Source organism: Temnothorax americanus, unplaced genomic scaffold (assembly GCF_048541705.1).
Source record: "Temnothorax americanus isolate GAGA-0224 unplaced genomic scaffold, ASM4854170v1 Scaffold9, whole genome shotgun sequence".
Classification (NCBI taxonomy): Eukaryota; Metazoa; Arthropoda; class Insecta; order Hymenoptera; family Formicidae; genus Temnothorax; species Temnothorax americanus.
In genome coordinates, this window is record NW_027509812.1 from 5,889,030 (window position 1) to 5,916,197 (window position 27,168).

General features: G+C 36.9%; 2 protein-coding genes across 4 annotated transcripts in view; one reads left to right on the plus strand and one right to left on the minus strand.

Moving 5' to 3' along the window:
- Positions 1-19,528, plus strand: part of Ptp10d (Protein tyrosine phosphatase 10D) — a 34,403-nt gene extending 14,875 nt beyond the window's left edge. Inside the window, exons 2-20 of one of the 3 annotated variants that reach the window (XM_077424735.1) lie at positions 4,403-4,649; positions 4,941-5,216; positions 5,289-5,495; positions 6,226-6,579; positions 6,696-6,868; positions 6,952-7,315; positions 7,422-7,691; positions 7,803-8,111; positions 8,414-8,692; positions 9,204-9,613; positions 9,932-10,309; positions 11,729-11,921; positions 12,243-12,257; positions 12,409-12,577; positions 13,028-13,280; positions 13,394-13,651; positions 13,756-14,140; positions 14,649-14,738; positions 15,327-19,528. In XM_077424735.1, coding sequence (XP_077280861.1) covers positions 4,403-4,649; positions 4,941-5,216; positions 5,289-5,495; positions 6,226-6,579; positions 6,696-6,868; positions 6,952-7,315; positions 7,422-7,691; positions 7,803-8,111; positions 8,414-8,692; positions 9,204-9,613; positions 9,932-10,309; positions 11,729-11,921; positions 12,243-12,257; positions 12,409-12,577; positions 13,028-13,280; positions 13,394-13,651; positions 13,756-14,140; positions 14,649-14,710 — 4,602 coding nt within the window. In that variant the 3' untranslated portion in view covers positions 14,711-14,738; positions 15,327-19,528. The remainder of the gene's footprint in view (positions 1-4,402; positions 4,650-4,940; positions 5,217-5,288; positions 5,496-6,225; positions 6,580-6,695; positions 6,869-6,951; positions 7,316-7,421; positions 7,692-7,802; positions 8,112-8,413; positions 8,693-9,203; positions 9,614-9,931; positions 10,310-11,728; positions 11,922-12,242; positions 12,258-12,408; positions 12,578-13,027; positions 13,281-13,393; positions 13,652-13,755; positions 14,141-14,648; positions 14,739-15,326) is intronic. The other 2 variants (XM_077424736.1, XM_077424737.1) reach the window with 2 other exon arrangements.
- Positions 19,529-19,651: 123 nt separating this feature from the next.
- Positions 19,652-23,396, minus strand: LOC143907775 (uncharacterized). The gene is made up of 2 exons (XM_077424738.1): positions 21,313-23,396; positions 19,652-20,534 (listed from the first exon to the last, which is right to left on the minus strand). The coding sequence occupies exons 1-2, from the start codon at positions 21,373-21,375 to the stop codon at positions 20,280-20,282; spliced, it is 318 nt and encodes a 105-aa protein (XP_077280864.1). The 5' UTR covers positions 21,376-23,396; the 3' UTR covers positions 19,652-20,279.
- Positions 23,397-27,168: the final 3,772 nt, after the last annotated feature.

Here is a 27,168-nt window from a genome sequence, read left to right on the forward strand (position 1 = left end):
TCGAAACGAGTGCCTTTCTTTAGTCTCTTTGTGTGAATAAAACGTTCGTTGGATTTACGATATATACACTAAATATTTTCCTGAGTGCACGCTCGTAACAAGAACATGGAGAAACGAGATGATAGCGCACATTTTATATTTATATATATGTTTTGCAAAATTAGCAAACGAGAAAACACATTTTACGTACGAAATATCTGTTGCCGCCGTTATTTTGTGGGCTCGTATAAAACGGCCTCATTTTTAAAACCGCTGTAAGGACAGCCTCGGGACGTTTATTTTGTTCCCAACGTTGTTTGCCTACGTTTAAGCTTGGAATTTTTTCCGAGACTCGTCGGCTTGTCCGCTGCACGGTATTCTATGCACGATCACGTTCTCACTTATTTACGGATTCGGAGCCCGTTCGTGAAACAGAATGCGTTTCACACATTTGTACCTTTGATACCTTCCTAGCTTGTGACTGAAACAAAGGAAATATCGGATTTCTGTCGCGCTATATCGACTGTAACCACCTGCCGTTCGTAAGCTAATGCGTAAAATGGGATTTCGAACAAAAATTTATCTCACCCTTATAGTCTCGGCACGAGACGAAGCAAAGTCGAGGGCATTTACCTGAGAATCTCTCATTTTTATATTATCCCTAGCTAATACATTTGTTACTAGCCTCATAAATAATTCTTGCTGATAGAAACTTTACGAGAGAGGAGGAAATGACTATACACACCGACAAAGATAATGCATGATACGAATGTGGTAGAGGAGACAGTCAGTTAATTCCGATGTTGACATAATGCACCGGAAGGCGAGTAATCATGATTCATCACACTTGCTATACTTATTTTATTGAAATCGATATTATCTTGCATGAGCTCTTGAACAACTTGTTTAAAAATTATGTCAATATTTTTGTAAAATAATATTTTAATATTCAAGAAAAGAAAGCTTCTCTCTTACGATTATTCAAACGTTACGCATAACATAGAAAAATTAAAATTTCGAAGCAACTCAATCTTATCATATATGGACAGATTTTTTTGCACATGGCCCGCTTGATGTCCACTTAAAAGGAAACTTATTTAGTACTTTAATAGTAGGATACCAAGGCAGATAAGACAAAGTGACGTACAGCAAATCAGCTGCAAAAAGTCACGGACACGTTACTTCCACCTCTTCCACCTACTTCCATGAACGAAAACCACTCGCAAGGTCGGAAATACGCTAAGGCGCGTGACAATAACGGTCAACCGGAAGTGACGCACGTGCTAGACCTCAAACATAGCGATCGAGAGCCACGCATACTTCACGGAAAGTCGCTGGGTGCTACTTTCTACTTTCAAAATCTTAACTGGAAGCAATAAGCCGCGCGTCGTTGCTACTTAAACCAAACATTGCGGTAAAATGTGGTAGAAAACATAAAAATTGCTTTAAAACTGGACGCGGATAGAAAGAAATGCCGAAACATTTTTTAAGCGACATATTGAAGTGATGATATAGATATTATAATCTAAACTTTCCAATACTTGAAATCCTTCAAAATTTGATGTGGTTATGTAGAAAGAAATGTCGAAGTATTTTTAAAGCGATATGGATATTCTAGAATACAGTCTTTTTCTTTTCACGACGATTTACTTAAAAATGCATAAATGCAACTACGTCGGTTCACCCAACATTATTTGAGAATTTCGTGACAAACAGATATGTGTAATAGATAAGGTCCTGCCAGATATGTTTTACATTGCGATATTGCGTGTCATACAATGATTTAATCGTAATATAATTACATTTGCAAATTGTTTCTTTTTCTCGAACAATGTAAATACGTAAATTGATACTTGTGTATTACTCATATAAATTTTCAAAAGATTGAGGTAAATGTATTTTAAGTACTTTTTAAGTGCCAACGACGATTCTCTTTGCAAATGCAAAATGTACTTCTGTAATAAATGTAAACATCCCTTTTTACCACGACGAATAACTAAATCTCCCATTATTAAATTTTTTCCTCGTTTTTGTATAAAATGCACCGCATAATTCACCACGTTGTCGGCATGCCGCGTTTAATCATCGCGCGGCAAATATCTCCAACCGCGAAGTGAATTTATTTCCTTCGAAGCACGAGGCAAACGAAATTCTCGCGTGCCTCAGAGCCACGTATTTCCCGATTATCTCTGCCAAGCCGGCATGCTATTCGTGCCTTCTTTGTACAATTAGGAGTTTTTGTCGTCGTCCGTGGTCGACGTCAAGCGCGAGGGATAGGCCGCCTGTGGGGGGTATACGATTGAGAGAAACGAAGGGAAGGTGGGAAAAGAGACGTTGCGTTAGAGGGAGATAGAGCAGGGATCAATATGCACCTCACTGTCGCGAACGGTTGTATTAGGAAAAGATATTTCATCACTTTAGACCTGAATGGATGTTGAAAGATTCATCGTAATGTTATCAATAGTCCAAGCTGATCAAGTTGCTTTCGAGTTTTTGTGTATAGTGCGTGATTTATTAATAAGTTAAATGTCAAATTACATTAAGACTTATTGAGGAGCCAAATAATTTATAATTTTCCTTTCTCATATCTCAAACAATTTCCCGTCATGCCAGTTACAAATGGATACTGATGACTGGCAAATTGTGCCTCCAACAATCTTAATCGATATTTGATTACTGCGATTTTTCCCCACGGTACCGCTTTTTATATTCTATATCCCACAGATTGATTTGCGTTCAATTCGTGTTATAAGATTCAATATTTAATAAAAGAAATTGTATCTCGGGAATTTTTTACCAAGCGATATTTTTTTTCTTACAAATAAAATTTTCCTATTGGATATTGGACGGTACGAACGGTACGGTATATTGGACATCAGCTCCAGTGAGCTCTCTATTACGTGTCAACGACAGCGTTATAGGTTTGCGGTGCGCTATCTTTCCCACGTCTGGGAACGCGTTGGCTCTCAGTATATATGTCGTGCACATATGCTGTCTGTTAGTAGTTCATAAGAATTCATAGCTATGAGTAGCCGCGAGTATAGCCATTTAAAATCAACATACCGTTTGCGTCATTTCCCGCACAACCATCATTTCAATCTTTCACATCCAACTGACAATGAAATATTTTTGATATCAATATAGATTGAGTCAATTTTTCTTCGATTCACAAAAATTTTGCACAAATATTGTTGTGCCATAAATTCGACAAAATAACGTCTGAATAGCTTTCAAAAATTTTTATTTGAAACGATTTAGTGACTAAACGCGTGCTGTAGACACGCGGTTGGAAAAATGGACAAAAACGTTTGGTACAAGGGACTGGACGGTCGTGCATTCGCAAGTTAATGGCCAATATTTCGCGGTGGAGAAAGCGAAGCGCTGAGCGGAGGTCGTGAGCCTCGTTAAAAGGCGTCCATAAACTTAAGAGTTGTTTCACACTGTGGGAATCACGATATCGCGCGAGTATCAGACGTATCGAATCGAATATATGTGAGAGGGCACAAGCCTCTTGCTATCATAGGTATTATCTTTACATCGACGGAAATAAAAATAAATGAGGGATCGATGACGCGATAAATGACCCTCTTTCAGTTTCTTGATTATCTTTAAGGATGGAACCTTGAAATCCAAGATACATCGCTGATTTATAACGGTCCTTACTAACACGAGCTCGACTCACGGATCACGGTTACGACATTGCGTGGTGAGGCCGTAAAAGCATACAAGCGTCGAGATGAGTACGAAACAGTTAGACCGCGCGTACGCATGTTCTCATAGAACCAGGTTGTTGCATAAGGACACCGCATAATCCAATTCTATTCAAACGTAATCAAATACCTCTTTGTACCTTGCTCTATAATTAACTTACATGTACGCATGTGGATCAAATTATAAATTAATAACGCACATACACACGGAGGAAAGAAAATTTGCCGTTGCAGCAGAATCGTTACTGCTACTTTATATTCGACGTGAAACGAATTAAATTTTCTATCAATTATTTGATATTACAATCCAAATTTATTTTCTTGATAAAATAAAAAAAAATTTACCCCGTAAATTTGTTCGCGAAAACGTAGATCTGCGGCGAACAAAAATTTAATTTGCTGACGAAATATTCTAGCAAATATATTTTATTATTTTGCTGATGAAATAAAAATCAATTTGTTTCAGTGAAATAATCTAAAGTATCAGGAAAACTATTTTCAGTAAATAAAATTAGTATTCTCTGAACATTTTTGCTGTTCAAGAATAGCAAAATTTAATACGACAGCATGATATACGTTTCATTAGTTTCTTTCCTACGTGTACAAAACACATTGTTGATTATACAAATTTTATATTACTGCGAAAGTATTAATTACACAAATGATGATACGAGCGCGCGAATTAACGGCGGTTTCTGTGTGTTTCACCTTAGGTCACATACTCGGCCGATCTCGCGATCGAGATACCAGGCAATCTGAGCCAGGGTGGTTCTTGGTACCGTTTGGATTACAGCCCACCCGTCGGCTCTCCACCGCCGAACACCACCATAGCCGCCACTGACATCGGTGATGTCATAAAGTTCAGGGACGGTCTGCCTGGAACGAGATATGAGTACTGGCTGTACTATAGCAACAGCACTCTTCACGATTGGCTGACGTGGACCGCGTCAATCACAACACGTATGATAATCTGATTCTGTTTAACGCGATAATTATCTTTAAAAGTATGCTTTTTAAAGATATAACGATATAAAATTAAGTAGAACGCGTTTCATTAAATATGACTACTTGTTTTTGTAGCTATTGTCATCTAAGTGCTTTACATGGGATTTTACTTTAATAATTAAAAGTAAATTTATAAATTAACGGCCGTATGATTATAATTGCAAGCACAAAGTCACGGACAAACAAACAATTGCCTGATTTGCCGAGTCTTTCTGGAGAGTCAATTAATGTAATTTAATTTATTAGCACCCGATCCTCCGTCAAATTTGACGGTATCAGTGCGAAATGGAAAGACCGCGATCGTATATTGGTCGCCTCCGGCCCAGGGGAATTATTCCGGTTTCCGGTTGCGGACGCAGAGCTTTAGTGATACCGGAAATCCCAAGACCACCGTCATCCCTGTTGACTCGGTGCCCTACACGCTACGTGATCTCACGCCTGGTGCCACGTACTCGCTTCAACTCTTCACCGTACTGGACGCAAAAGAGAGCGTTGCTTATACCAGCAGGAATTTTACGACAAGTATATAAATATCTTGAGAGTTATAAATGTATTTCGTAAAGATCGATGTATCTAGCGTTGGGTTATTTGTAGAACCGAACACCCCGGGAAAGTTCATCGTCTGGTTCAGGAACGAGACGACGCTGCTGGTGCTATGGCAACCGCCTTATCCGGCCGGGATATACACACACTACAAAGTTAGCATAGATCCATCTGACGCGATAGAATCCGTTCTCTATGTGGAGAAGGAAGGCGAGCCACCTGGTCCTGCACAGGCAGCTTTCAAAGGACTTGTTCCAGGTCAGCTGTTTGCTATCATGTAATCGCACGCGCATATTATGGAACTTTCAAGACACACCAAATTCTATTACACGTTTCAAAATATATTACATTCCGTGAGAAATTAATCTTGAGCAGAAATTGTGTTTCAAGTTGCAAACAAGTAATTTTCATGTTGTTTGCGCATCCAAGTCAAATCAACTTCATTCCCTCTTTCTAGACACACGAAACGGAGCTACCTGAAGTAGAATCACAGAGAAAGTATGCATCTGCTGTAAATAGAGCAGTGCATGAGTTGCAAGACGAATAAATTTCACAAATTGTATCAATATTTATCTTTTCTAACATTAAAAACGAAATTAAGATCTATTTATTTAATAGAACGTAAACAGACTTGTCAAAGAAAGTTTCTTATTTTAAAGATTATAATTTATTTATAAATAACAGAATTAATTACAAAAGTACTCGTTTTATTAACTCGTGTATTAAATGTTAAATTTCGTTGTCTATATTTAATTCGCCTGATTACATAAACACGCAATGGAATTCGTTATCACAATTAGTATATGTGTTTCTTAGAAAGCAGTAAAATTGTGCAATAGGAAAAAACCTGATGGCAAAAGATCGAAGAGAAACTACTTGATTCTTGAAAAAGCGTTTTTCAAAATATAAAAATTAATTTATTACTCTTTTTAAAATAAAGTAAAAGTTGCGTTTTATTCCTCTAAATTGTTTGCATTTCCGATTACAGGCAGAGCGTACAATATTTCCGTTCAGACCGTTTCCGAGGATGAAACGTCCGCGCCCACCACGGCCCAATATCGTACGGTACCACTGCGTCCACTCAACGTGACCTTCGACAAATCCTCCGTGACATCGACTTCCTTTCGTATGTTTTGGAACCCTCCCAACGGCACATCTGAGTTCGACAAGTATCAAATATCGCTCGGTAGTAATCGAAGGCTTGCGCCGGTTACGCGAAACCGGGACGACGAGAACAGATGGGAGTTCAAGGACTTGGAGCCCGGTAAAACATATCAAGTGGTGGTGAAGACGGTTTCTGGCAAAGTCACCAGTTGGCCGGCTAGCGGAGACGTTACTCTGAGTACGTGTTCATTGCCTATTCGTTAATATGTATAGTACTCGCTGAAAAAATAGCGCGCGCAATTATTTATTTACATTACAGCTACATTGTTTCTTCATTCTTTGTTATATTTATAGAGCCGCTACCTGTTCACGACCTCAGGGCAGTGATCGATGAGAAAACTGGTATGGTAGAAGTCTCTTGGAGTCCAGAGAATTCAAGTACGCAGGATAGTTACAAGCTACAATACCATGAAGTGGAAACATCGATCGGCGGTGATAGTAACACTTTGACGATTGATAAAACAAAGGTGAGCGTATTGTTTAATGAGAAAAATCCTGTACAACCTTCGTTTCTTTTATTTACTTTCTGACATAATTGTTAAATTGATAGGTCACGCTGGAAGCTCTTCTGCCAGGTAGAAATTATTCCATAATAAGTCAAGCAATTAGCAATAAAGTCGAGTCGAACGAAACCGTCCTGTACCAAGCGACACGTCCTGCTAGTCCTGTAATTGAAGATCTGAAGCCTATTGAAAAAGGTTTAAATATTTCCTGGAAGAGCGACGTCAATTCTAAACAAGAGAAATTCGAAGTAACACACAACAGAAATGATACTGGAGAGAGTGCAACCACTCTGACTACGGAATCGCATATTGTCTTGGAAGATCTTTATCCTGGTGCAGCATATGAGGTCAAGGTATTTGCCATTAGCCATGGACTTCGAAGCGAGCCGCACGATTACTTACAAGCCGTCTGTAAGTAATAAATTTAATTAGTTCCTTACGTTATTGTTTTTCATTCAACATCGTTCGTGGAATATTTATTTAATTTATTAACGATTCATTTTGAATTATTTTTTAGTACCTCATCCACCGAAGAATCTCAGTATCGAAAAAGTCACGAGCAACACCGTTGTTGTGCATTGGGAAGCGCCGACGGATTCGATATTCACCGAATATTCCATCAGATATCGTACGGAAGATGACCCCAGGTGGGTCAAACTCCCCAGCGTGCGCGACACGGAAGCGGAAGTGGCGGATATGACGCCCGGTGAGAAATATACTATCCAAGTGAACACCGTCAGTTATGGTGTCGAAAGTTTGTATCCGTTACAAGTGAATCACACAGTCAGTAAGTACATCGTGAATTATTACATAATTTTTTGATAATGATTAATGATAGTAACCGAAATGAACAGCGATTTGAAACTCAAACTTACAATGTATCTTCTTGTCATTTTAGGGCCTAATCCAGTTCTAAATATCACTCCGGTTATCGATTCTACCAATGTAACTCTCGAATGGCCGCGGCCTGAGGGTCGTATTGAGACCTACGTTATAAGATGGTGGCCAGTGGAGAACCCAGAGGATTCCAGGACGAAGAACGTCAGCGAGACCAACGATGTACCCGATATCAGTTTCGAAGAGAACGCCGTGCAAACCGAGAGGATCCTGGTGAGCGACCTGATGCCTGGGGTACGGTACTTCTTCGTCGTCTACACGATCTCGTATGATCTAGTCAGCGACATCACCAATTTAACCACGAGAACGAGTGAGTACATCAGCTTCACTTGTCAGCGATGATGAGCGAAGTTATATATTAATCCATTATTTTCCGCTGTTTAACAGCTAATTAACAAATTTTGCATGAATGCTAACGGATATACGACATCCTAACTGCCAGTTATTAATCTTACTCATATTATCATGTGCTTTCCACTACATATTTCTACTACATTCGTTTGTCAGAATTTTGTATCTACTTAACGATTTCGTTCGAAGTCTGACGGGCAGTTAAGGACGTGATTAAGATCATGGTAACTAGGCAAACAAAAACGAAACTTTGAAATCTAGTGCCCCTGATCCAGTCCGAAGTCGTCGTAGTGGTCGATCGGGATCAACCAGGATCATTGACGTTAAGATATACACCGACGCCGATTCAGTCTTCAAGGTTCGATCTATACCGGTTCAGGATTAGTGATGAGAATAACACCACGAAGGAGCGTATGGTGGATGATGTTGACACCAAGGTTTCATTTGTTGGATTAACACCTGGCAGACTGTACAACGTAACTGTTTGGACAGTAAGCGATAATGTGGAGAGCAGACCTCTCCTCCGGCAAGACCGACTCTGTGAGTATCCACGCGGTACAGCGTGTGTTAAAACAACTCTCGAAGATTAAATGCTAATGTAATTGATACGCGAGTGAACGTTGCATTTGCTTAAATTGTTGTTGTAAAGTAAAAAGGGATGGAATTTTTTATTCCGTATCTAACGTAACGTACTTAAAGACCGTACGAATTTACAAATAGTCCACTTAAAAGCGTGGTACCATTATATTTTTTCTTTTAAAATACTATACCTGCGTATTGTTTTGTGATATAACATCGTAATTATTTTAATGATAACTGTGAAAAGAGATCGCAGTAAAGAAATTAAATAAAAATAATAATATGACATTATAACATTTCGTATACTTTCTTTCATATCGACAATATTTCTATAGCAGCCCTAATATATCTACTTAATAGATGTTTATCTGCGCAAATAAAAATATTTTTTTAATATTTACGTAAAAACACAATCAGGCACTCGTTTTATACTATAACTTTTTATTAGCCCAAAGATAAATATGACTTTTAGATCCTGAACCGATCACTGCGATCCACGCGATTGACGTAAATGATACGAGGATCACCTTGACCTGGGACATCCCGCACGGAGAGTATGATACTTTTGAAGTACAGTACATAAATACGGAAGGAAACTATATCCAAAATATAACCTCGGTCAACGTGATTACCATCTTTGATCTGAAGCCGCATAGAAATTATACGTTCACATTGGTTGTACGTTCGGGCACAGAATCTTCTTACTTGAGAGTCTCAAATCCGCTCAGCGCCAGTTTCACCACCAGCGAATCGTATCCAGGAAAAGTGGAGAAGTTTCATCCTATCGACATTCAACCGAGTGACATCAGCTTCGTATGGTCTCTGCCCAGCCAGGAGCAAAATGGCATCATTAGAAAATTCAGCATCACTTACGGTTTAGAAGTAAGATTCCTTTTTGAATATGAGAGATTTGCGTTTACAAACAACTTGAAAAAAATTCGGCTTAATGTACACCTATGACTGAAAATTGGTGTTTTCCATCTTATGATTGTTTGTCTTAATACACGTTATTGCGATAAATATTACTACAGAAACGCGGTGACGATTTGTCACGACGATTATAATCATTGCCAGTACAGTCAATTAAATTCTTAATTGGATTATCGTAACGGATGAAGCTATTTCGTATTTCTTCATGCGGTGAAAAATATGTTATGCAACGCTTTAAATTACAAAGATGTTTTCTCGCGGTTCCACTAGGGTTCGACTCACACCCAGATGCAGGACTTCAGGCCGAACGAGTTTCGTGGTGTTATCAAGTCTCTCATACCTGGCAAGACCTATATCTTCCGGATTCAAGCGGAGACAAAGATCGGCTTTGGTCCTGAGGTGAGCTGGAAGCAGAAGATGCCAATATTGGCGCCGCCGAAGCCGTCCACGCAAGTGGTGCCAACCGAAGTCTGTAGAAGTAGCACGACAATCCAAATTAGGTTCAGGAAAAACTACTTCAGCGAGCAGAATGGCGCGGTCACGTCGTACAGTATCATCGTTGCCGAAGATGATAGCAAGAACGCTTCTGGACTGGAGATGCCTAGTTGGAGGGATGTCCAGGCCTACAGCATTTGGCCACCCTATCAGGTAAACTTTGTTTTTCATTTATTACATAGTCTCGATAGTCGTAATCACGAAGCATGCCGATTTAATTGAGATAAAGTAGTTTTTTCACAAGATTAAAATATTCAGACATCGTATCGAATTTCCAACTGTTCTTAAGATGAGCGAATATACGGCAGATTGTAAAATATTATGTGAAATAAATATTTTAAAACTAACGCAGCATTAAATTTAAATAACAAAATAAATGCGCGGTAAAATGGTTTTATTGCAAAATTAACAGCGTCATTCTCGATTCAATGCATACAAAATATGCCAAGAGAATGGGCAGTAAAAAGAATCGTTTAAAATAATTAATGCAGCAGATTATGACACGCTGTGCTTATTGACTTGCAAGATCATGGACAATTGTCGTAAAATGTATGCGTTATGACGTAGATTCGCAAACACGTATAAACGGCCCGCGAGCTGTGAACAGAGTGTTATGTGCGGAATGAAGGATACGTGTAATCTAGTTGCGATCTGAAACTGCAGTGACGCAGATGTGGTCACACCGTGACATGGACATTTCAAAAAGTTAAATCGTAGAATTGTATTTTAACTGTCTATACACGTTGTTGTGATCGCGGAGAGAAAAGCAGTGCGTGTGTGAACCGAATTTAATAAAATTTAAAAAAGGATGGTGCACTCTGAATTTACGAAACTTTAAATGTATTTTAATTCGACTTCTTTATAGCATTATTACCAGACCTCGAGTTCTTATTTATTCTCTCACTTATTTGAAAATAATGTACAAAATTATAAAAATGTAATACAGATTGCATCAACTTTGAAAATTACCGATTCTTCAACGGATATTAAAATTTAATCCTCTGCGGTCTCTTATGACCGATTCTTTGTATTCTTCGATATTACCAATGTTAACGTTTTATTAAAGAAACTGCGTAGCAAAGTAAAAGTAAAGTTTATCATGGAATGTATGGCACCAAAAATTGTGATCAAATTTTAGTTATGAAATTCAGAAGCTATGAACATGGATATTCTGAACGGCTTAATTTCGAACACCAAGAAGATGATCATGCAGGTGTTTATAAAAACGATATACATATACGCCTTCTGTACATATATAGATAAACTCGTAATCATAAAAAAGTAGTTGTCTCATTTAGATATTTTATTTTGATTTTTAGCAAAACTTAATCATGAAAATATTTAATGATATAAAAACGAGCTTTACACGATAAATAAATTAAAAAACCGATTAATTTAATTAACACTTAAAGAGAATTTGTATCAATTATTATTATATTATTTACTAGATTATATAATGATACAACAGAATAGAGATGTATAATGTCTATTTCTATTATTTCAACGTAACTATCAAGCCACTGTTAATTATTTTACAATAATATACATATTTTGTTGTAATAAAATTTGTAGGTAATGGAACCATATTACCCTTTCAAAAATGGATCTGTAGAGGACTTTACGATCGGTTCCGAGAACTGCGACAACAAAATTGGATACTGTAATGGACCGTTGAAGTCAGGATCTACTTATCGGGTAAAAGTGCGCGCGTTTACAGCACCGGACAAATTTACGGACACCAGCTACAGCTTCCCCATTCAAACAGGTGAGAGCGATCGCGTGAAAAGTCTTAAGACGTGAGAAAAATCGCGTGCCATTAACGCATCTGATGTTTCGCTCTTTCGCTCTCTCTCTCTCTCTCTCTCTCTCTCTCTCTCTCTCTCTCTCTCTCTCTCTCTCTTTTATGAAGTAATGCAAACTTAGGTATATGTGAGTTTGTAAAAATAATAATTGTATGTAGAAATAATATGTGTAATAACGATTCATCCGATGCGATAACTGGTTTATAAAATAGAGGCACACTGCGCATGTAGTGAAAGCCTCGCTAAATTCATGCCTCGTTATTTCGTGTACATGTCTGCCCAAGGATTGCTGCTGGCAGGTAAGATTTTAAAATAGAAGTTCAAAGCTTTATCCACGCCGCGTGATAAGTGTGACTCTTCTTTTTAACAAACGAACGTATCTAACGCGATTATTCTTGGCGATTGTCTGACTCATTGTAACACTCAAAATTCACTGTGCGTGTCGAACAGATAAGGACAACACGGCCATCATAGTCGGTGTCACCGTCGCCATAGCCTTGCTACTGTTTCTATTGGGCATCGGGCTGTTTATGCGAAGGAGAAGAAGCCAGGGTCGCAAAACAACAGAAACCAGGGCAACCGATAATTTATCATTGCCGGATAGCGTTATTGAGACTAGGTGCCAAGAAATTACAATATTTTATCTCGATATCACCAAATTGAAATTTTAACAATAAGTTTGCACGAAGATCACGAAATACATTTAGTTTTTAAAAAATACAGATATTAAAAAATTTTAAATTTTAGTTATCGAATTGTCGATTAACTTGAAGTCAATCTTTTTTAAAATTTACATACAATTTCTTTTGTACCTTTTTTTAATATTATGATCAAACGTTAGATTAATATTTTGTTAAGATAAAATTAATTGAAGACCACAAACTTGTTATTTAGTCTACAAAGATTAATTCGCAAGAGATTAATTTTAATTGTTACAATTAAAAAAAGAGACATTTCTGTAGCTTGTGTTAGAAGAAAATTTGTATTAAAAATGTTTTTAAAATCATAATGTGTAAAATATTTTCAATAAGATAAATATATTATTTATAATATTTATTGTTACATTCAGCCGGCCCATCAAAGTCGAAGATTTTGCCGAGCACTATCGCACTATGTCGGCGGACTCCGATTTCCGATTTTCGGAAGAGTTTGAAGAATTGAAGCACGTCGGAAGAGATCAACCGTGCACTGCGGCGGATTTGCCTTGTAACAGGCCGAAAAATCGCTTCACGAATATTCTCCCATACGATCACAGTAGATTCAAGCTTCAACCTGTCGATGATGAAGAGGGCTCCGATTACATCAATGCCAATTACGTTCCGGTACATAAAAACTAATTTCTTTTAAAACTATTTAAGCAGTTAAATATTCAAATCATTTAATTTTTATGTTCGAACGAGAACAATTCATTTAATATTTTTTTATGGCACAATAGGGTCACAATTCGCCACGGGAGTTTATTGTGACTCAAGGACCGTTGCATTCGACTCGCGACGATTTCTGGCGAATGGTATGGGAGAGCAACAGCAGGGCGATTGTAATGCTAACGAGATGCATTGAGAAAGGCAGAGAAAAGTGCGATCACTACTGGCCGATGGACACCTTGCCGGTTTATTACGGAGATATCTGCGTCACGATACTCAACGAAACGCATTATCCGGATTGGAGTATCACCGAATTTATGTTGTGCAGAGTGAGTGATTGCTTGTTTTATCAAACTTTTCTTGCATATGTATAATTTATCAGATAGTTGAATTTTTCGATCCTCCGACTGAGATAATAAATAATGTGCCGCAGGGTGATGTGAAGAGAGTGATACAACACTTCCACTTCACTACCTGGCCAGATTTCGGCGTTCCCAGTCCACCGCAAACTTTGGCGAGGTTCGTGCGTGCGTTTAGGGAACGAGTCAGGCCCGATCAGCGGCCTATAGTCGTTCATTGCAGCGCCGGCGTAGGTCGTAGTGGCACCTTCATCACCTTAGACAGAATACTGCAGCAAATTCTCGTATCGAAGTACGTCGATATCTTCGGGATTGTCTGGGCGATGAGGAAAGAGCGGGTCTGGATGGTTCAGACGGAGCAGCAGTATATCTGCATTCATCAATGTCTCTTGGCCGTTCTGGAGGGACAGGATACCACTGGACCACCACGAGAAATTCATGACAATCAGGGATTCGAAGGTACACCCTAATTCTATTACCTTCACAAGATATTCTGAATTAATTGAGACAATTGCGGAACAAGTTGGGTGATCAATCACGAAGTGCGACTTAAAGAATACGTCACGACGGGTAATCGAAATGTCAATTGTTGAAAATTTGAAGGAAATCGATCGGTAGTGCATGTATTGAAAGGGGTTCTAAATGGAATATCTGTAATTTTGTCACTTGTTTCCTCGTACTGAGTTTCCCCTTGCACAGAAATAAGTTAAATATGTTATCGGAAATATTATTATTAATAAAATGGTATTAATGAAAAGCGGAATATTTTATAAAGGGCGAAAAAATATATCAAAAACAAATTAGTTGATTATTTATGGATGCAGGCGGTGGTGATGGTTATAAGCACACGTTAATTTATCCTGTAATTGAAAACAATAATGGTGTAAAAACCCTTTTTGTTATCACTTCCTCCGCCTGGTAACTCACACCCTCCCTTTCTGCAATCTTTTGCGACCTTTGTATTCAGGCAAAAATCGAAGCTCGGTCGAAAGCACTAAGAGTCCTGCCGAGGCTGAGAAGGAGAGGTGACCTTCGAACAGCGACTCCTGCATCGAGGGTAATTTCGATCGTTGCTTTTCTTCTTCCCTGCATGAATCTACATGCTATTAAATACCGAATTTGTATACTAATTATGTACGCTGCATGTGAGAACAAAATAACAATATGTGTTTCATTAAACACTGATGGTGTGTTTTGTGGTGAGAATGCTTGACTGTGTTTACACCATTTAGTTACTACTTTTCCGTACAAATTTCAGCTGAATAATCGCAATGATCAAAATAATTAATTGCCAAGAAAATTAATTTACAGATTTTTTTTCTAATTTTGTCTTATTATCAATATGTTAAATATTAATATTTTGTCTTGCTCAAATTGAAGTTTATTATGCGCAATTTGTCACTACATGATTTTTTTCTAATTAGCAAACCAAGTATAGAATATATTCAAATGTTTTTTCGAAAAATTTATTTAAAATAAAAAAGTGTATTTTTATTAAATTTTATTAATAATTTGATAAAATAATATCGATTTGTTTGCATTCACAAAAATAATAAATGTAGCTTGCATCAAGCATGATCGCAATGTATATGACAAACAGCAATTATCATAATTCGAATTCTTCCTAATTAAGTCTCTTTTGCAGATGACGAAGGGATAGCCGAGTCAGGGATGTGATGGTTCGATTGCTGGTTAGGTGTAATGATTGATGGCGACAAGAGCGAATCTCGTTTTCCAAAGGTGCTTGAATCCCCAGGATTTTTCAAGTTTCCTTGGAAAAGAAAAATATAAAAACAGAGAGATAACAGTCCAAATCAGAGGCAAAGACGACAGCGAACAACGCAACAATAATCATTTGGACAATTAAGTCGCGTGCGATAGGATAATCAATGGAAGATATCTCCTGGAAGAAGCGTTTTAGCGTTAAGCAACGAACGAACACGTGTCTTCATTTCTCTGTCAGCTACATATCGAAGTTAAGCGTGTTCAATCCGTGATACGCGTTAGAATAGTTTCACGACTAAGATAATTATCAGGAAAGTGTAAAAAGGGTGTCGAAAAGGGCAACAACTGAAGGGGACGTGAAAAAAAACAAAAAAAAAACAATGTCAAGCCGAATATGCTGCCAAGTGTGGGATTACGAATCAAATGCATGCGCGATGTTTTATACGCGTCGTGCAACGGTCGGAGAGATTACGTTTTTATTAATATATAACTAATGTCTACATATCTATATAAGTAACAGGAAACTGATAAGGCGCGCGATATTGATAAATGTAGATCGTATATGTTATAACGAGTGCAGAGATGCATATATTCCACTGGTTGTGTCACGATGAGGCCTCGGACCACATCGCATCCGCAATGAGTCTATCGAACATCTTTGTTAAGTCGCAATATGTAAGACAGATAGCATTTTAGATCGATTGGATTGCGCAGACATTGCGAACTGGCGTCTTGGTTCCTCTCCCGATGCAAACATTCTTCTGAGATTACCACCAATAACACTTTGTTCATATTTCGCGTTCTATTCGAACGGACGCGTAAAAGATTATCCTACGTTCTTTTAATTATCTTTTCCAGAATTAACGTAAAGGCGGTCGGATAAAACTTAAAAGCGATTCCTTGCAAAAGCGAGACGCAAAGTACTCGACGATCACGCTGATTGAGTTATCGTTCGGAATGACGATCCGTCCGTCCAAGAGCCATACGCGTGCTAGGCGATGATTTGATAAATAATAATGTTAATGTTAAAGCGAATTAACTAGAGGGAAAAAGATTCGGAAGGACGAGCGGGTGTAGGTGTGCGGAGCTTTTAATCGATTCTTCTTTCATGAGATGAGCGAAACGATATCAGTGGGAACAAGAAACTCGCATTTTCGTAGAAGCCATATCATTTTTTAGAAGGAGTCAGAGTATGTGTGTATATCTGCGTATGCGTGTAAATGTGTGCGCGCGCGTGTATGTAAACTAAATAATCGAGGGATAATCGATTAACGTTATGCATTATCCTCTCTTATCATCGCAAATCGCGATCGCCGTTGAAAAGCAATAGAACTTCGTAGAAATAGGTAACCATCACATCGCGATATAATCCCTAGTTCCAGATTAGCTTCAGATATATTTTACAATTCGTAGTTGAGCCTCAATGGTAACCATTCGCAAGACATACAAAAAAATCGAATAATCATTTCCAGTATTTAATGTCGCTTTTGCGGTGATATACAAATACATGTACTTAATTTTGTATTCTCGATAAGAGTGTGACAAAACGTAACTGATTGCACGACGTAGGCAAACTTAGTTTCACAATCAGGGTTAGTTGAATTTCCTCCGTCTCTCATTCTTTAAAAAAATTAAATTTAAAGAAAAATGGGAGAAAGAATTTCGTGTTCATCGATTCGACGCTGTATTTTTGGATGAGCATTTTTACACCGGTCACATTGTGAACCGCGAATCTACAAACGATTGTAGGGGCTGTTAAAAATTTACATTCTGCAGTATAAGCGCTACCCAGGGTTTATATTAATCCGCTATTCGCTTATGAACACCGATGACATGTGTGTAATAATGAAAGAAATTGGAATAGTTAATGTGAGACAGTTATATATTTTAAATGAAATTTTGTCGAAAGTGCGATACTTTTAATATTTTTAAATTGTTTAAGGCGGATTAATAAAAATTCTGCGTGATTCATCGAAATTATTTGTATGATAATCTTATATAACTGTACGTATGCACGTTGATAGTAATTGTGCTGTTGATATGCAGATCGCTATCGATGTCAGATTATTCACGAAAGATGCGGAAAACATATTATAGAGAAAGACACGAGGCGAGCGATACCGAATTCTAGCAATTCCGCTTCAATCCCTGTCGCTTGTATTGCTTATCTAAAAAATTTAGGAAAAGAAGAAAGAGCATTGAAATGCTATTATTTTGAAATAATTCGACTGTCGATGATCCTACTTAATACTCAAACAAAAGTTTTCTAGCTAAAGAGACAATTTTTTTAATTATATTTTTGTGCGATATAAATATTATTAACGTTTTGTTCCGCGAGATATAAATTTATATACCGATATCTGTATTGCAGCTTTTCATTTTTATATGTTTAATTTAAGATCTGATCTACTAGACAGAAGGTTGTATTTTACCTATAACGATAACATAATGTTGACGTTATTGAACATGTAAAGTATGAACGAATTCATATCTTGTACATTTCCTCACGCTATAATATAGCGTACTTGCAATTCCTAGTTAAATAGATGATTATTTATAATTAGATCTTTGTATTAATAACTGAGCTCAAATATTTTCTATTTTTTGTTATTGTTGTATCAAATATACTTTTTTTAAATTATAGACTACGATTTAAAAACTATTATATGACTTTAAATTAGAAACTTATGATTATTTATCTATACTTAACGTTAAAAAAATTAGAGGATTATTATTTGCAATAACGTCACCAATATTAAAAATTATCTTTCGTTTTATTAATTGATCTAAAATTCTTCACAATAATGTACTCGGACATTAATTGTGTAGTATAAGAAAGCAGTGATGTTCTTTTTAAAAAAATGGGGACAGATTATATTAATTATAAACAAGAAATAACATCTCACATTTAAATGCGCAGACAAATCTGCATGTGAATATATAACTCGCAAAGAATCCAGCAATTTTGTGCAATCGCTGTTCTTTCATAGTTAAAGTATCATAGGATTTGTTAGGTTCTAATCTAGAGACGAAGTTAAGGACGGGAATAACACGCATTATTGAATTCTAATCCATCAAATTTACAAATAGTTTAGCGCTTGGACTATTTTGCATTATTTTATTCTGTGATAAATCATGATCGTTGATCAAAGACGAAGAACAAAAGATTGATCGGGCACAAATGCGAGGTAGGTCTTCCCAAACGAATTAATAGTGAAGTCGTTTTTACCGCTCGCGTTAATACGTGCCAATCGTTGCTGTTGAATCAATCAATGGCCGCGTTCAGCAGACAACTGTTGAGTTCGCCTTATCAACATTCTGCGCTGATTGGTTGGTTCTAAAAGAAAGAGCCAATCACATTCGACTGCGACTCAGCGGCTTGCAATGGTCTGCTGAACGCGACCATTGACATCGAGATCCGAAAACTTGCGGGACGAGATGTTAATGTACCGCGTGCCGAAGCGTACGTCTGCAGGACGACATTGTATATAATTTTATATTAAGATCGAGAATTTTTTACGTGTCGGATTTATCCACGAATAGTCGCCCTCAAAAGCGATTCTCTGTGAAGAATAGCGGCAATACTGTACGAGGGAAATTTACTCCGAGCGTATCGATATTCTTTTCGACTTCGACCGAGATACCTGACGGCGAAGTTATGTGACTGCGTCATCGTGACGACTCGATACAGGGCGATACGGAACAAGTATCCGCGACAAGTACTTGATGCAAGCAAAAAACAGGGAAAATCGCTGCTTCCGTAGTTTCGCTGCAATTTTTCACGAGAAATCGACAAGTTTACACAAGCGCATATAAGTAGGTCTATAATCCCTTTTGTAAATACATTTTACACCGGCTGCGAGGACGGTTCGTTGCACGAGGGTGGCTTCACCGAATAAAGAATCTCATCCTCACCTCATTCCTCGCAACGACACGGCTCGCAAATTTACTCATACAGTTATTTCTGTCACGTAACATCGTAATACATATTAGTATGTATCTGAGAATTTGTACAACACGTGCGAAGCACGAAGAGACACGGGCTGTCTCGCAATATCACATTATACAAGCATGCGAAAAAGAAGGGACACGCTTGCATAATAAACGTGGCTCTTCCAGTAATTTCTCTCTTTTCTCTTTGTCTCATTTTGTATCCCTCTCATTTTGCATCCTCACCATCAACTATCAATACATATAATAATTAGTAGATAAAATGTAAGAAAATTATGTAAAAAGATTATTTTAGTAAATTATATTTATTTCTTATTTTGAATATATAAAATATAGAGTTGTTTCCATTTAATATTTCGGCGTATTAAATAATTTTAAAAAAATTTTATCACAATAAAGTCAATATTAATATCTACAAACGTTTCTCGAGTTGAACAATGTCCTGGGCCGATTCTCTAGATGCTAATGACGTCTACATAATGACGCCTACATTATGTTCTCTTCGAATTTAATGGCACTTCTGATGGCAATTCTAATGAAGAATTAAGTTTGTTGCGCATATGTGCATCGGCGGGCTTAGTGGTAGTTCCGTTTATGGGACGACCTATACAATTAACATGTATTATTAAATTCTTATTTCAAAATATATGAAATTATAATTATATATTTAAAGCGTAAAAGCGATTTATGTTGCATTAAACTGCTTAATATAAAATCGGCTTTTTATAATTTTAAAGAAAGCTAACAATATTATAAATGTTGCAGCAATGCTTCCAATAAAGTAAAGAGGCTAAAGTTTTGCTTAAAAAGAAAGTATTTAGTCTGCACTCTAAAGAGTCATCGATTAAAGTCCGCGGAGGTCGCGACGACGAGTCACGCCTGTCCACTAATAAAGATTCACTTGACAAGTTTCTTTGAATCATTACTTTCCTCTCAGTTGGCTAAGCATTCTGGAGAAAATTCCACGCCCGGTGTCCGCCGTAGGTTTATCGATAATTCCATTGTCCTCGTTACGAGGATGCCTACGTAGTATACGACTCAGCGATCCTGCCCGGGGATGGACAAAAAGTTTCCTAGGCGAACCACCTTTGTCGACAAAGTTAAGCATCCTTCCCAGAGAGTTTGTCTTTTCTTTCCTCGATGCTTTTTCGTCATAATCGTCGACTTTTGTCACATTCTAAATAGAATAGCCATTGACACTAATCGTATAAATCATTAGAACTTTTTACGCCTACTTATTAAAATTACATATAAGAATAACACGTCATTATAAAATATTAATATAATAACTAATTTATTATATTAAATATTGAATTATTTTTAATAGTAATCAATATGTAATCTTGATTAATTATTGCTATTTTATGATCAAATCTACAGCAGTTATTACATTGACATGCATTTCACCGGTTCTAATTAAACAATCAACATTACGTTTGTTGTAGGCTAACGAAATTACCGGTAAATTTAGAGATAAATTAGATTGTTAGAAAAATCTTTCATATTATTTAGTAAACACGGTTCAATTATTAACACAACAGCAATAAACTCGATTCATTAATTGTTTAATTCAGAACTAATTAAATTTCTTAAACGATCAATTATTTAGCGAAACAAGTTATTCAAAATAAAAAAAGATTATCAATCAAATTTATTTCTTTACAAGTTTATTTTCAAGAAGTTAATAAAAAACACGCAAAGACTTTTGAAGTAATCGATTACCAGATACGAAACGCGAAACGCATAACGTGTAGACACACGAAACTTATTAAGACAACGTTCATGTGGTCGTTATACGTAGTCGGTATGTGTTACAATTCGTTTTCACTATTCTGACATTCTTAGGGGATTAAAACTTTCTTCATATATCATGCGATATTACTAAAGCTCGCACACGCCTCCAGATGCACCTTACGTTTGTGAAACATGACGTCCCGAGGATTCAAATCACTTACGGTGTCCAAGCCCAAACATGATCTTCCCACGGCAGGCGTACGCGCCCTAAACATCTTCCCCATTCTATCCAGCGTGACGCTCTTCAACCTCCTGACATCTTGCCTAACGGCTTCAGTCCTCGACGTCGTTCGAGATAATTCCGGTAAATCCGGTGATTCCCTTGATCCTGATAAGATGCTTCGCCGAGCGTTGGGAGAATCTGTCGTCGTTTCGAAAACTATATAATATATTTTACTTTATGTGAAATGTGGTGTCTCTTACATTAATTATGGCATATCTGTTATATTAAATAAACAAATTCTGCAAAAAAGAGATATATACATATATATATAATATATTGAATATTTTTTCTATACACATAAAATAATCGGTGACATTTGTTAATGTTTATAATATTATAAAATACAATACTCGAAATCACATACAAACACAAACACAAATGTACAATGCAATGTCAACACGTACAATCGGTCGCAATTCGCGGTTTATATCTTTCTAATTAAACCATCGTTCTGTATATCGCGATTGGCCAATCGATCGATATCTATTCCGCTTATATCACATAGCAATAAATACAGCGGTAATAAATACGAATGAGTCTCGCGATTGAAACACGATTCGCGGATGCAGGTTTTATATGCAACACCAATATAATTTCTTGTGAGGAAAGATCAAACGAAAGTAATCTCATTCGTCACCGCGACCGAACTGTATAGGTTAGGGAAATTACGCTTGCATGGTCGGACGGACACGTTTTTTATCGAGCCGCAGATGTTGCAAAGAAATAAATCACGGAATAACTCCTTCAAAGTTTCATATCGAGTACGAATGCGGAAATTTCAAACAGAATCTCGTTTTCCGAGCCAACACATTTTCCGCGATTTTATCTCTCTATTCTTCTCGCGAAACGTTAACGCAAAACGTGCGGCGCGGCGCGCACATATGTGTTTTTCATCGCTGCACAAAGAGTAGCGAGAAAAAAAAAATTACATGAACTCTGCGTACGCAACGTATTAATGATACCGTTAAATTTGATCTTTGTTTTGACGAATGCGCGACGACGGACGTATCATTCGTATCAATACGGAGTGTCGATTAAAATAAACAGATGACTAGATGAATTCAAACGAGTTGGATGATAATTTCTCAATGTATTTTAAGTGAAATGAAATTAAAAACACACATCGGAATTGAGAAAGGTCGATTGCTACGCGAGAAAAAGATATGCGTATGCAATGTCGCTGAAGCTAGCAGCGGGAGCTAGCAGCGGAACGGTCCGCGGACAGGGCCGAATATCATATGGGTTTCTCAGGGGGTCCGAACGTATCGTAGGTTAATTATTATTAGCCGCTGGGCTTTTCTTAGATATTACTAATTAATGAAAATTAAATTTATTTATATATAAATGTTTTTTACAATATTCAAACTGTTTTTTCATCGGTTTGATATAAAAACATGTTTTAATTATTATAGATTATTCGATAAATAATTGTAGAACATAGCAAAGAACGATTTTCTCCAAATTTTTAGGGAATCACGTTCTTGTAACAACAAAACGATTCAGCAAGTATTTGGAACAATCCGCGGTTTTATATTAATTGTTATTAATTCTTTATTCATAATTTATTCAGCGGCGACCGATCGCAAAGAACAATTCCCTCCAAATTTTTATGGGATCACATCCTTGTGATAACAAAACGATTCAGCAAGTATTTGGGACAATCCGCGGTTTCCCTTAATTGTTATTAATTTTTTATTGATAATTTATTCAGCGGCGACCGATCGCAAAAAACGATTCCCTCCAAATTTTTAGGGGATCACGTCCTTGTGACAACAAAACGATTCAGCAAGTATTTGAGACAATCCGCGGTTTCCCTTAATTGTTATTAATTTTTTATTGATAATTTATTCAACGGCGACCGATCGCAAAGAACGATTCTCTCCAAATTTTTAGGGGATCACGTCCTTGTGACAACAAAACGATTCAGCAAGTATTTGGGACAATCCGCGGTTTCCCTTAATTGTTATTAATTTTTTATGTGTAATTTTACGGTCTCATGTAGTTTTATCGCCGTGCACGCTGTGAAATTAGCGCGAGACCAATAACATTCATAATTCTCATATAATAGTGTTCGTATTTAATAAAATAAGAGAATGCAAAAGATTACTTTGACAAATCATTATATGGTTTCCGGAATAGTTATTACCGAAAATATAATATGCTAATAAATTAATAAAACGAAGTGCTTCTAAAGAAATTGTAAGAGCTAATCTTACAATATATGTCGCTACATTTTGTGTTTCGCATTTCAAGATTATTCGCGGTTGCCTATATAATTATTTTCACTCAATATTTCTGTGTAGAGAAAGAGAGAAGAAAATAAAGAGAGCATTGTGTTGCATATGAAAGAAAAGTAATTAATTATATTAATAGATATGTTATAAATTTTACAAACAATATAAATTATTTAGTCGTTTTTTCTCGTCTTGTAAACAGAAATATTAACTAATTAATAAAGTGCTTTTAATTCGGGCTTTAATTCGGGCTATGCTTTAATCATAAATTAATTAATTAAAAGCACACAGCTGATTCCTCATACTCTCGTGTATGTCCGAGATTATCTGGAAATTTAGTACGCGACAAATATATACAGCATGGAAGTTGGAAATTGATTGACTCACTCTGAGATAGCCAGGATTCACCAAGCTCGGCCTCGTTGATTACTTCCCGTTTTACTAATGTTCTGTCATTTTCTTCGTGATGTGCGCTATTAACATCAACCTAATACATATGTGTTAATGAAATTTCGTTTCATATCCAATTTTTGATGTATTTAATTAACAACCGTCGAAATGAATTAGCAAAGTCGAGTCGACTTAATCGAATTACACGAAATACACAATTTGAACAGATTCGAGCAAGGCATAACTAACCTGATGCTGTAATTGATCTTTCTCGCAAATCTTTGCATTCGACTCGTTCATCAGCATCGCGTATCCGAGAGGTAATTTTTAGCTGCCGCGGGCGTAATTAATCCTCGATTCCTGATGCATAAATTTTCGAGCGAACGTTGATACGGGCGCGTGGGCAGCGCGACATGCAATCTAACATTAAGCGCGACATTGGCATACGCAAGTCACAAGCAATAATCGCAGAAAATTTATTGATTATCGCGACTCGTCATTCCGATGCGGAAGATCGCATTTGTGAGACCGTCGCATTTCCATCAGAAAGCGAAGTGCTTCCTCGACGGAATCAAAAGGAGCTTACGGATATTTCGACCCAACTATCTTGACAATTTTTGCAAAAGCCGGCGCGCGAGTAAGATATTGAATTTCAATCAAATGAAAGAACGCGGGCCCGTACGCAGACGTTTTCACGTCTATTGGATGACACATCCGGTTTACGGGTTTACGATTCACCATCAAAACCTTTCGTTTCACGGAAACGGGATCCTCAGCAACAGGAGGGACGGCCCTATTCTTTATCGAGCATGATGGGTGTGTCTTGACATTCCGCGATGAAACGCATCCGTTAGGTTGGTTAGGTCGTCGACGTAAATTAAGAAACAGACAACTTTCGTCGATATTGCTCGGAGTTAATTACTTATACCGCTGAATATCTCCGCGTTCCTGCGAATTAATAATGGCGGACCCAAATAATTGCTCATTTGTTTTGTTACCGGATAAACACGCGGCAACCAATCTGATTCGCTTGCAAAGCGGTGTGACCTCAATTTATGTCGCGCGAATATACATATAGTGATCAACCACGGATTAATAAAGAATTGTATATCGTTTTAAATACCTTTCGACGTTCGATTTTTGTGGCCAACATTATTTGCTCTTGAGTATTATAATTAATAAATAACAGAACATAAGTGGCTGAAAAAAGTCTTAAAAGCGTTTTTATTAAAAAAAATTCTCAAGTAAGATTAACCTGAATGATTAATTAGATAAAGTACTGAACTCTATATATTCTTTCGGCAAACGTGCGATATCGCCGAGCTTGTAGTTCTGAATGGGCGAATTTTCGGACGATCTTAAAATAAATATTTTATAGACGTTCCCTTTTATTGATTGACAATCTTCTCGTCCAGTGTACAATGCATAAATAAATACTTGTCAAGTGAATTGTCTCTCTTATCTCTTTGATTTAATATAGACAATAGTTTATCTTGTGTAATTATAAATTATACTAATAATGACATTATGTAAACATAAGTATCTATAGCTATAGTATGATTAACGCAGATAAAAATAAATTAATCAAATAGAACAAATTAAACTTTCATAATATATTATGTTTATATTTTCATGTTTATTAGAATGACATGTATTTTAGTATTGCTGTGGAAATCCAAGAGACACGGTAGTGGCAATTAAGTATTCGCGCCAGCGGCATTATTTATATACATATAATTTTATAATTATACGAAAACAGTTTGAATCTACCTTGTTGTAATATTAAATATAATGTATATTAGTAATATTTTTCGCGTAAATTTATATACATTTTTCACATAGCAAATTACTATATGGCACATTTTCTATTTACTTTATTGTTATCACAACGGTTATGACACTTAATATAACCAATTTGATTTTGAAAATTTATTTAGCTACACTGGTTTGCATGAATTTTTTCCAAAGCCTCGCAGAGAAAAGTTCCAAGACAGCAAAATTTCTGCAGAAACGTGACGAAACTGCCAGATTCGTAAAACGCCATTCAGTTTTGCGCAAATTTTTCTACGCGCGCTATAAAATTTAATACCTGAATAATCCGTGATTCGTGATTGTCACGGCCGCCTACGTTGTCATTGGGATGACTAATGAAAGGAAGATAACATAACTAAGGAGAACAAAGTGCGTCATTAAAAGCGATTGTTTTTTCGTTAGTATTCAAAGGGCAAAATGATAGGACGTGGTTCTCTGTAGCAGTGTGTAGCAGACCGAAACTCTTTTTGACGCTCACGCTTTTCGGATCGAAATAAAAGACGAACGGTAAAATGGAGAATACAAAGGAACGTACACGTACGCGTTTATCGCGTGTCACAATACTTTGACTGTTATATTCTCAGTAGCATACACAATACGAACAAAATATTATTCTTAGTCGTTATTATGAGAGAAGTTATTGAAACAAAATAAAATATATGGCAGGTAATCAACAGCGCGAAAAGTAAAAGCGACTATATCAAAAAAAGCAATTACGATTACGGCTTGAAAGTTAAAACAGTTAACGTCAATTGATTCTTTTTATAACGTCAGAGGAAACAGAGTTTCCTTAACAATTCCGAGGCGTAATCGCTACGGGTTGCGGAAAATCACTACGAAACTCATTCGACGGGTTATACGAGTAGCTCATCGCATTCGATACTCTGTAACAGGAGAACTATCGAAATTCTCTTACTATCTGAATATTCCGATAGGAATAGTTGCTAGACGAGATCGGACCAATCCAACTTTCCCTCGAATGAGAATTTCGCAAACTACAGCGTAGAAATTTACAGCAAAATTACAGCAAAATTAAAAAGCACATTTTGCAGCCCTTTATAATTATTTCCTATGCGCGTTATCTTCGTTTAGAAACGGCGTTACGAGATTGATAAAAATCTGGTAAAATGTTATTTTGAGTATAAATACAAATCGCACCTATTCATACATCGATCTTTCTTTACGTAATCCGAGAAAAATTTCTCATTATGATTCCGTATTTATTTTATTTTGGGAAGCTTAACAGTTGTGGCTATCGTGGCACAGAGAGATGTGCGCTGCTCTAATGAGCCAAAGATCCGAGTTTAAATCCGGCTAATAATCGTCGGTTTTTCTTTGATCGCCTCTCGGAAAGTAAA